This window comes from Misgurnus anguillicaudatus, chromosome 21 (assembly GCF_027580225.2).
Source record: "Misgurnus anguillicaudatus chromosome 21, ASM2758022v2, whole genome shotgun sequence".
Taxonomy (NCBI): domain Eukaryota; kingdom Metazoa; phylum Chordata; class Actinopteri; order Cypriniformes; family Cobitidae; genus Misgurnus; species Misgurnus anguillicaudatus.
The window spans coordinates 60,037,575-60,050,015 of NC_073357.2; the positions used below are offsets into that span (position 1 = coordinate 60,037,575).

At 34.0% G+C, this 12,441-nt stretch overlaps 1 protein-coding gene across 1 annotated transcript in view; it reads right to left on the reverse strand.

Annotated features, from left to right (window-relative positions):
* unm_hu7910 (un-named hu7910) overlaps window positions 1-12,441 on the reverse strand; it is a 40,961-nt gene that overhangs the window by 12,424 nt on the left and 16,096 nt on the right. The window contains exons 4-8 of the mRNA XM_073859559.1: window positions 6,782-6,829; window positions 4,955-5,014; window positions 4,547-4,741; window positions 4,384-4,474; window positions 4,219-4,300 (exon numbers count right to left, since the gene is read on the reverse strand). Of these exons, the coding sequence (XP_073715660.1) occupies window positions 4,219-4,300; window positions 4,384-4,474; window positions 4,547-4,741; window positions 4,955-5,014; window positions 6,782-6,829 (476 nt within the window). The remainder of the gene's footprint in view (window positions 1-4,218; window positions 4,301-4,383; window positions 4,475-4,546; window positions 4,742-4,954; window positions 5,015-6,781; window positions 6,830-12,441) is intronic.

Below are 12,441 nucleotides of genomic sequence, written 5' to 3' on the forward strand. Positions count from 1 at the left end.
ATTCTACGTGGCATTGATTTAACAAGGTGCTGAAAGCATTCTTTAGAAATGTTGGCTCATATTGATAGGATAGCATCTTACAGTTGATGGAGATTTGTGGGATGCACATCCAGGGCACAAATCTCCCGTTCCACCACATCCCAAAAATGCTCTATTGGGTTGACTGTGGGGGCCTTTTTAGTACAGTGAACTCATTGTCATGCTCAAGAAACCAATTTGAAATGATTCGAGTTTTGTGACACGGTACATTATCCTGCTGGAAGTAACCATCAGAGGATGAGTACATGGTGGTCATAAAGAGATGGACACGGTGAGAAACAATGCTCAGGTAGGCCGTGGCATTTAAACGATGCCCAATTGGCACTAAGGGGCCTAAAGTGTGCCAAGAAAACATCCCCCACACCATTACACCATTGCATTAATGAGAAATTAAACAGGTGTTCCTAATAATCCTTTAGGTGAGCGTATACTTGCTCAATACTTTATATTATCTCAATGATATTGCATACTACCTCCTTTATACCTTACAATACCTCATTCATACTGTATTCTTTCTTAGATTATACTTAAGCAATATTGCTTTCTTCTGCCACAGATTTGAGGCTCAGAATTTGTAGCTGTTCGTTTTGAATGTCATAGTAGCTCAATAGACAGAATAGCCCTTTCTCAATATTACCGGTCACTAAGTGTAGTTTATATACGAGAAAATACATGTATAATATTTAAAGGAGCGGTGAATCAAAAACTCAATTTTAACTTGATAATTTGTTATATAAGAGGTCATCATACTTAAATGAACATCCTGCAAGTTTCAGAACTGAAAACGTCCGTGCTACTGAAATATAACCGTCTTTGGCACCAAGCCAGCTAAAAACTCCAGTCTAAAATTCGGAAATCTATGACGTCAAAGTAGAATTGAAACACCTCCCCATAACCAAAAGGACAAGTCTACTTTTGTAGCCCCGCCCACAGCTTCGCGTGACACGTGTGTCTCAGTAAGTAAACATGTCTTTAAAGATTGACAAATTTAACCAAAATGACTTTTTAAATACATTTTTTCTGAGAGACTTTTATTTTGACGCGGTGATCTGTTATGATACCATGGAAACGCATTATCGGTTGTGAAAGAACCGCGTGGGAACAACCATGGGAACAACACAGAAGCTAAATACTTCAATTCGGAGGCTTGGAACTTAACATTAGCAATATGCTTGGATAAAGTTTGCTTTTGAAGAAGTTCCAGCTCGTGTGGGGAGCGTTTGTTAACGTTGTGGACATGGATTCATTTGTAAAGAAGTCGATGCTGGATTTGCAGAGAGACTCAGTCAGAAGCACCACTTATATTGGATCTGACAACAATGACACAGCAGTATAATTCACAGTAAGACATTTTACTTTATTTAAGTTACTGTGTTTCACTATTGCTTTGTTAAAAGAGATTGCTTGATGTGTCCTGTTGTAACATCCGTGTCTAAATACGTTTGTTGACTGTTTTAATTTACTAAAAACATTAAACGATTAATAAAGGTACAACACTTAACAATACGACTGTAATTTAAAGGTAGAAATATACAAAGTTAGTTATAAGGAAGGATTTATCAACCGCAGTTTAGATTCTGATGCCCGTTTACTGTGTTGTATACGGTAACTTAGGCAAGTTGCGTTTGAAAGGTCAAACACTCAACAAAGCTTATTTTTTTATCATATAACTGTGGTATTTAACATTACGTGAATGTAAAAGCAACCTCACAAGCACAATAGAAATATACAAAGTTATTGATAAGGATTTATTAGCCGCAGTTTAGATTCGGATGCACGCTTACTGTGTTTTATACGGTAATTTAGTCACGTCGAGTTTTGTTTCTACTTTAATATACGTATTGTCATTTATGTGTATCATGTTTAGCACCCAGAATCTTTTGTGTCTCAAACATATTTGTGTTCGGCTGCTATTTTTATCACATTAATGTTTTAAAAACATTTCCCTACATGTAATGACGGGGAATGAAGCTGTCCAATCATAGCAGTGGGTGTTTACGTTCAGGTCTTCAATGCGGCCCGCCCCTTCAAACGAACCATTTCTCAAGACAGCCACTAATCCATGTTACAAAATAGCGTATTACTTATTGCTTTTGATGTTTTTGAATGTAAAAACAACGCGAAATGCATAAGTAGACATCAATCAACGTCATAAAGCAATAAAATCGACCAATTCACGGCCCCTTTAAATCTGCAGTTGATTAGATAGCACCTATTTGAACATCTGCTTCGAAAGATTCAGACTGAGATTTGGACGTGAGATCCAAATGCTGCCTCGTTCACTTTGATGCATCCGTGTTTGAGGTTTTATTTGTTTTGGGTTGATCAAACCAGCAGTATTTGGTCATATGAATCTATTAATCGTTTCTTTTATTCAAATGTAGTCTTTTTTGTTGGTATTGTTTTGGCAGAGGTAAAAGTTAATAAAACTATGATTTTCCATTTAATCTTAACACGATACCAGCACTCTCTTTTTACTGGACTTTGTTCTTGTCAGTACTACATAAAACAGAATAATTAAGTGTTTTATATTGAGTCAGAGAGATGTTTCTGCGTGTTGCTTATAAATATCAGTGGTGATCTCACAACGTGTTTTAAAAGTCACTTCACCGGAAAATAAGTCATCAAGTGATAACACTTTATGACACGTGTAAACAGATGCTCCAGATAAAGAGAAAATGATTGTTGAAGTGTTTAAGAACAGCGTTTATGCCTGTGGATGTGTGTGTGTGTGACCATATGCTCTTTTTTCCAGTCACAGATATGCAAGCGTATGACTCACGTGTTTAAGGAAGCCTCCCTCACTAATTGTGAAATGACCAGTAGGTGGCAGAATGATACAAGCGGTCAAGCGGTTACTGTTATGTTATCTGTAGATCTGTAGCCAATCAGATTCAGAACCAGACAGAACTGTTGTATAAAGTAAATTATCTCACTGGTAGAGTATGCTAAATTATGTATGCTTTACAGTACCATTCATACTGTATACATGATCTATCATACTTTATATTCTTTCATTGATATTGCACACTACTTAATAAAACCTTATAATACCTCATTCATACTGTAAACTGCTCATTTATACTGTACACTACCTCATTTATATTGTACACTCTCTTATCCATACTCTATACGAGTGATTCTCACGAAACCATTGAAACATCACGCACTAATGATTTTAGCTTTAAAATGTGTAATATAGTAACATTAAAACGCATCAGAATTAACACAATACTGTGTTCAACCTTGCACAATGTGTAATTTCAACATAAGAATTTATAATTGTAAATTTTATCTCATTTTCTGCTGAAATTCTCATTACCGCAATGTGTCCGGCTGTGTTTGAACATGCGTTATGTTGTAATTTAATCAAATTAACACAAAAATATTAAGAAAAAAATAAATGGATGTTTTGCTAGACTACTTTAGATGACAGAAAAATATTTACTGAATATTCATGTATAATAATAATGAAGAAAAATTTGGAAAATGATGTGTCCATGCCTGATGTTCTCATCCTCCGCAACACTTTTTGAGAACAGTTTAAGCCCACATACAGAATTTTAATAAAGTTTGATTTTGAGTGACCAAGCACATGGACCAGTTACTTCAAGATGGCTACCAGGTAAGATCATTTTTTTACAGTTAATTTGAAATATTGTCTTGTCAGAATGCTTACACGACATTTTCATTATCATTACCGCAACAGATGCTTATTAAATGTTAATTTAATTAATAGAAGCATAATAGTTTGATGCATGTGCAGAATCTCCAAATTATGTTCTTTCAGGTTTGTCATGTCATTTTGAAAATATGTCAGTGTTGATGTTTTCTGACTGTTGCGGTAATGAGATTTTTAAAATTATGTTACAAAAAGTGTTAAATGATAAGTAAAAGTTTTAAATTAATGTTCCCATTTACTCCAGACTTTGTTTTTCAATGTCTGGTGGGGAAAAAGTAAATTTAAGCAATTTTTACATTTTCATGCTTGACATTTTTAAAACCAAGTTTTCGTGAGAATCACCCATACAAGCTCATTCATACTGTACATTATATAAAAGATATCGTATAATACCTCAATGATGGCATTACTGCTTGTTAGAAGCAGAACAGATTAGAGTATATATTTACTGAAGTGCGTCTGATCTGAACAGTGATGTTGACTTGAGTTTGTGTTACCTGTGCTTTGCCATATCGACACCTCGGGCTGTGAGGGTACTTTTGGACAAGAGCTTCAAAAGCACGAAGAGATTCCTCAGCATTTCCCTGGAAAAGAGTATTTTTAAACGTTAGACGTTTTTACAAGCAATTGTAAGGTGAACTATTTTTCCAACCCTATATGTTTTTCCCTTCTTGCGCAATTTCTCTGCGGCGTTAATCTCCGATTTGATGGTTTTGTCAAATTTATTCAGGAGTTTTGGTTTCTTCTTTTTGGCTGTGTAGAAAGATGTAAGATCTTCAAATAAAATGATAAAGGATAAACAGTGTTAAAGTGAGCTGAACTTACCTTCTGACTCTGATTTGGCGTCTGGTGTTTGTTCATCTGTTGATTCTGAATGTGTTACAGGTGTAGACACTGATTCTGATTCAGCTTGAGTTGCTGTTGGCGGCTCTGTTTTGAGTTGAGTTGTAGGATCTGTTGTGGACTCTACTGAAGTCTCATCATTGGGTGTAGATTCAGATTGAGGCTGTTCTGTTGGCTCTTAAATAGACACACATTTTTACAAAATGTGTAAATAATAAAAAAAGAATTGTGCATGCATTACTTTTGTTTTCAACAGGAAGAGATTGTGCATCTAATTCTAAAATGCAACAAATTCAATTTCACACTCATAAAAACTATACACAATGGCTCCCTTCCATGGCAAAATAAAATTGTGCATTAAGTATAACAATTATAATTTTGTTAGGTTACCTTTGTTAGAAAAAACAGACTCTGTTTCTTCCGATTTTATGTTTATTTCTTCTGCTGAACCTGAAAAATGAACCAATAGTGTCTGAGATACTTCTGTGGGATTGTTCATGAGATATATGAACAATAAAACTAAAAATTGAAACAAAAATACACCATTTAGTTTTATACTATTTCTTGTTACATGACAACAAGATGACTAACAGGGCCACTGCGCCGAATCTGTGCCATTTCTTGTCCCCAGGACATTATATTTATAAAAATGTAAGAAAACGAACTCTAAAATACATTTTATTATTTAGCAAAGTGTCCTGCATGTTCATCTAACACCAAATTTAAACTATATAATTTAAAACAATAAAAACTACATAGAAAACTTTAAAAAAGCATTTTTATCCATATATTTTGCCTATAAATATAAAGCATAAAATCCTTCAGATATCTTTATTTTTTGGATTTTTGTGTGGGTCCATATCCCAGCTTTGCTTTAAAGGGGACATTTCACAAGACTTTTTAAAATGTAAAATAAGTCTTCGGTCTCCCAAGAGTATGTATGTGATGTTTTAGCTGAAAATACCATATAGATAATTTATTATAACATGTTAAAATTGACAATTTGTATGTGTGAGCAAAAATGTGTCGTTTTGTGTGTGTCCTTTAAAATGCAAATGAGCTGATGAAATGCAATAATAGTGGTTTGTTGAAATTGAAACTCAATTGTGCTGGCATTTTCTCTCTTTCTCTCTCTGCACTAAATGGCAGTCCAGTGGTTGGACAGTGAAGATTAAGGGGCGGTACTATTATAATAAGATCCCCTTCTGACATCACAAGGGGAGGCAAATTTCAATTGCCTATTTTATTACATGCTTGCAGGGAATGGTTTACCAAAACTAAGTTACTGGGTTGATCTTTATCACATTTTCTAGGTTGATAGAAGCACTGGGCACCCAATTATAGCACTTAAACATGGAAAAAGTCAGATTTTCATGGTATGTGCCCTATAAATATTTTAGATAAAATGCACATTTTAGTCATGTCCCCAGGATTGTCTCCAAAACGTTCCCTCCTCTGATAATCTAGGAATACTCAACAAGTCTCATTTTTAAAAGGAAGTGACATCATCTGGATCTTCTGAATACCATGTGAAGATCACTTTTCTTATTTTTTTCTGTATATTTTATGATATTAAGGCTCTGACTGTGAATGACAATCTTAATGTTCAGTCATGTTACTTATATTATTTCTTTGATGTTATCTGTTTATTTTAAAATAAAATAAAACATTTGGTAAATCACTAGAATTTGCTCAGTGTCTTCATGCTATTAGCACACATTTAATGCAGCTATATTTCATGTATTTGCTCAATCTATGCTAAAAAGTCTTGTTACTTTCAGTCCTGTTACAAAAGTACCTCCATCCTCCATTAAGAAACCATGTTAAAAATAAAATAGTTACCTGAGGTTGACCAATACTCATTTTGAAAAGTAAATTAGATTTAGTGATTAAAAATTAACTTCAATTTTAACGAGTTACAACATACAAATGGCACAGATTCGTAGGAATGGCCCAACAGCATTTAGCAGACAAACCTTTGTAAAAAATAATTGGGCTATTCATATTTAAAACAACTACGCTTTACTACTAATAATTTATTTTAAAATATAACAAAAAATATTATGAAAAAAGCAGTCTACTCTTTCTTAGGTACAGTAAATAAAGTATTATCTCTATGAAAACATCCAGACATACAGAAAGAGTGTGAAGTTCACCCAAAGATGAACAGCAAACATTACCCAAACTGAGAAGGATCTTTTATAATGGTTTCCTTACCTTTTTCTAAAGGGATTTCATGTGATGTCACAGGTAACTCTGAAAGTCCTGAAAACACAATCCCAGTATGTATGACACAACTATTTTCTTAATAATATTAGTAGTAGCATGTGACATAAAACAGTATACTAGGCTCCACTGTTGTCATATGACCTCAATATACTGCATGTGTATGCCAAACCATCAATTTATCAACTTATTTGTATTTGTATTGTGCTCCAGTCTAAAAAACACTTCCAAAGTAGGAAAAAATTCAAGTTAAAGGAATAGTCTACTCATTTTCAATATTAAAATATGTTATTACCTTAACTAAGAATTGTTGATACATCCCTCTATCATCTGTGTGCGTGCACGTAAGCGCTGGAGCGCGCTGCGACGCTTCGATAGCATTTAGCTTAGCCCCATTCATTCAATGGTACCATTTAGAGATAGAGTTAGAAGTGACCAAACACATCAACGTTTTTCCTATTTAAGACGAGTAGTTATACGAGCAAGTTTGGTGGTACAAATTAAAACGTAGCGCTTTTCTAAGCGGATTTAAAAGAGGAACTATAATTTACAGCGTAATAGCACTTTTGGGAGTACTTCGACTCGGCGCAGTAAGGAGGGTGTTATGAGAGGGAGAAGGGAAGTGGACTTTTCAGGCGAGTCGAAGTACTCGCACGCACACAGATGATAGAAGGATGTATCAACAATTCTTAGTTAAGGTAATAACATATTTTAATATGGAAAATGAGTAGACTATTCCTTTAATGTTACCAAAACTGTTACAGCCACTGTTCAATATATCTTCCTTTGTGTTTAGCAGAACAAAAAAACAGGGTGAGTAAATGATGACCCATTTTTTGGTAAACTATCCCTTAAAAGGTGCCTAAGAATGCATTGTAATAATCTGTTAAATTGTTCTCTGATATCTATATAAAAGGTATGTGCCTTTATTAAATGCAAAAATGATCCAGAGTCAGTTTTACATGTCCATTTACAACCCTAGGATTTGCCTTTATAATGAAATGGTCTATTATTACCTTATGTGAAAGGGTCATGAATAATAATGTTTAGCTCTGCTCTGATTGGCTGTTTCTCCTTCAGTAGCTCTGTGTGTGTGTAAACAGATCTTATGTTTGAGTCTGTATCTGATAAAGATACAGATTTTGAGGAATAATCAATTGTTTGGAGATTGTTAATGGACGTTTCTGAGTGGTAAGTTTGTGTTTTTTTCAGTATGGACCTGCAAAATGTAACTGTAATGTCTATAAGAGAAAATTGCCCAAAACTGCCTTCTGTGTGAATGCAAACACTTCCTGGAATTGATTATGGGATCGTTCCCAAAAGGGGACCTACTAGTAACATTGCCTATGGCCTTAACATTTCAGGAACCCGTATTGTGTGAACAAAAACAAACGGCTTTCGTGGACTAAATGCAACTTCCGGTAAACCTCCACATAATCAATAACAACAGTGTCCCTATACAGTAGTTTATTTCTGATAACAAAAGAAATAAATGACAATAACCTTCATTCAGACACACGCACGCACGCACACACACACACACACACACACACACATTCTTGTTTCCATGTTTTGTGGGGACATTCCATAGACGTAATGGTTTTTATGCCTTAGATTTTCAAGAAACATCATTCTGTTTTGATTTATAAGCTTGTTTCCTCATGGGGACCTCAAAATGTCCCCACAAGGTCTAAAAATTTTACTGGTATTCCTATCTTTGTGGGGACAATTGAAGAGTTTGGTTCCAAAACGCGATAAACGCCATTTTTTGAAAAAAAACGAGTTACTGCCAAAATCAGTATTATATCAGGTCAGTATTTAAAAGTAAATAATTAATTTTACGCAAAGTCCAGTGTCCGCCGTGTTGTTCTGTCATCTTTTCTCCCTTTTTCCCCAAAATGCGATAAACGCCACTGCTCCTTTTTTACAGAACGCAATAAATCCATTCCAGAAATTACAGCCCACCAGTCACGCAATGTAAACAAACAATGGCGGCACGCTGACGGAGTCCTAGTTTTCCTCATCTACTTTTGTACTTCGTGATCAACAAACAAAACAAAATAATATTTTAATGGCATTAATAAACCTGTGGTTGTTTTCTGTGATGGGAAAGATTGTCATCAACATCTAATAATTTACGCGAGAGGCACTCGGGAGACGGGTGCTTATCTCCCGACAGCATCAAGTTTCTCATGCTAACACATCGACCCCAGAGGATCTTATGAAAACTTTACATTATTTTACTCAAAGTCAACGAAAATCGAGCAGGACCAAAACATTTTACAGCTGATCGCTGTGAAAATTGCTAAGCAACGACGTCAAATATAACCGCTGCAATGACAGTGTTCTTAATATGGCAAAGTAAGTGATTTGATTAATGACATTAATGTTTATTTTTTTAGTCAGTATGTACAACTAGTCAACTAAATTAATATAAAATGGTAAAGATGAATGCACAATTATTGATTCAATAGTTTTATAGCATTTTGAAACAAAAACTGTGATGGATTTATTGCATTTTGTGGAAAAAATAATTAGTTTTTATAATAAATCTTTGAAAATCAAGTTATGGATTTGAATTTTTTTTGTTTTTATAACCTAAAGATGCTATGAGAAAGTTTGTAACAGAAAATAGTGGTTTTCATCTTGTCACTTTCTTGGTATAGAAAACACGTTTTTACCGAAATGTGTCCAAATGTATTTATTGCGTTTTGGAACAAAAACTCTTCAATTGGTCCCCACAATGTGATAATTACCAGGTACACACACACACACACACATGCACGCGCACACACACACACACACACACACACACACACACAAGGTCATGTATCAACCAGACTTTTTTAGGAAAAAGATTTCACATTTATTGGAATCAATTACCTACAGCAATTTACTTTCTCTAAACATCTCACCACACATTAATTTTTTCAATGAACATACTTAATAAACTTTTTTAAAGAATTAAGTGTTTTTAAACAAACACTGATATGTGTTTAAACAGTATGACATGCGTGCTTCTATCTAAACTCAAGACTGTCCACAGACATTACACACATCATCTTTAATGTTAAAAACCATACCTATAATAACTAAGATATAGGTAACTAATTTAGGCATTAAACAAAATCACTACTGACAGGGCGCAGTACATTGGAAAATATAGATACTCTATGCAAACACATATACTGTATAGGTTAAAACACAATACTAGTCTAAATCACATGCCCACCTTTCAGTTCAAATGTATATTTAAATGGAAAAAGCAAAATGAAATATGTATCCTATTTACATTAGGAGAGAAACCAAAGAGATTTTATCACCCAAATTTATAGAAAAAGCACCAGATTTAGACATCATTTGTCCATGTTATCAACACACCACAAATCAATTGGTCATTCTTTATTCTTACGAAAATTATGTTGGATGTTAATCCGAAGATGTTTTTTCAGAAATTAGAAAAAGTTTAATTTGCAGATAATACTGATGTTCTGTCTGTAATACTAATTCATTGTCTGTGTTAGCAGCACACAATACCAGTACTGTGTGTTGACCCATATATGCAATGACAAGAAATTAGCAATGTGTTTACAACAAAACCCTAAAGTCTCAAACATCATTCTAAAAACGAAATAATGCAAGAAAAACATGGTTGATCACAACAACATAAACAGATCAACTGAGAGACTACATTAAAATATTTGCACTTTCAAAACATCACTTGTCACACTTTACTATTATTTAAGTAAACTGCTATATAAACAAAAAACATAATGTAATTCAAACATAATCAGCTGAAAATAAACAGTAACCAGTTACATGTTAAATGTAAATATTCATGTATTCCTATAGATTCATATACAGTACACTATAGTACTAGTGTTTGACAAACAACATGTCCATGTCCAAAAATTAAAAATGTGCTAGACATAGATGACATTCAGTCAATTATTATTTTAATTAATAAATGACTGTATATGCAAGTTAATCTTCATTATACTTTAGCACGTTCATCTTACATCATACAATCTCAATACACTGGCTCAGATAACACAATACTTATCTGATAATAACAGATAAGTGATCAATATGATCGGCGATGTGTGTTTAGACAGCGTGGTCAACATTCGTTGTATCTGCATGATTTCCTTTTTTAAGATGTAAATATCAGCACAATGCAAAAAGACTTTCTCTTATAACAACAATCAGTGTGCAGAACTGGGCTGCGTTTCCCGATAACGTTGTCTCTTAGCGCGCTACAAAGACTCTTAAGTTAAATCTTAACTACAGGTATACCTTTTCCAGGCGTGTTTCCCGAACTGTACCTTAGCGGGTTTCTTAAGGTATTCCTTCTTACGTACGACGTTACCAGGTGCTGTCCATGGAGATGGTGCTGAATAGGTTGATATCGATTGCTCGACAATCAATTGTTCACTTTATGTAATAGGTTTCGCTGCGTTATGAGATAGCAGTTTTCTTTATTAAAGAAATATTTCAGAAATAGTTCAAGTTACATTTATTAGGAATATCTTGTAAAAATATTTCAAATTGCAAACAACTAAATTCAACCTTTTATTATATATCAAACCCGTGCAAAACCCGCAATTCATTTCCAAACGTATCATGCATAAACTGCTCCAATGCATCCGCTATTCCTTCACTTTAAAGGATACTTTATATTAGGGGTTCCCAGCGCTGCACAGGGGAATAAGGTGGGTCGTGAAAGTCACATGCTTGGATGTGCATTAAAATTAAAATTTATATAAAAACAAACTGTCGTTCATTAGTTCACACGTTTATTGTGCTTGGACACTGGATGCGCAAGCGTGGTTACAATGCGGATAAGACGCATTTCTGGAGCCGCTCCTGTTAAATATAACATAAAAATATATATTATATTATATATAAATATATATTATGATTGCATTAGATTTTAGCTTTGATTAGTTTTAATGTGGAAATTTTGTTGACCTTAGGAGACTATCCAAGGCCAGTTTCTTTTGAATGTTTATAAAGAATATGGCATGCAGTTGCCTCAAAATTATAAAACATTAAAAAAACTTCGATGCAAAGTCGAATCAACATCAATAATAATATTTAGGAAAATCAACAATTATGGTTTAAGATGAATGTGCTCCCGTGGCGTGCGATTTTTTACTTGATTTTTTTTTTTTTTGCAGCTAAAATAGCCGGTAAACAAAAAATTTAACGGATATGAAATGCACAAATGAAATAGTGAAATTCGCTGTATAACTGACTCCTCCACCCAAAATATAGTTTTTAAATAGTTTCTTAAGCCTGTAGCATTTAATAGCTCGAAGCTGATGTTCATTTCGGAAACATGATAAAAATTCTAACAACCATCAGTGTAATTATGTCTAATTATGTGAATGTTTTATTCTTTAAATATAAAAATATTTGACTAATTGAACAAGGAGTGTATTGCAACTTTTTTTTATTTTTTACAAATATTTAGTTATATAGACTGCAATGTAAGCTTTTATCACAGTGATGGCCCCTAGTGGAGTCAAGTGGATAAGGTATAGCTAAGAGTGCTTCAGACCAACCTTCCGAAAGTATGACTTACAGAAGGGATACGTAACTAAGAACGTTTCGGAAAACACGTATTAACGATAAGGTACAGCTTAAGG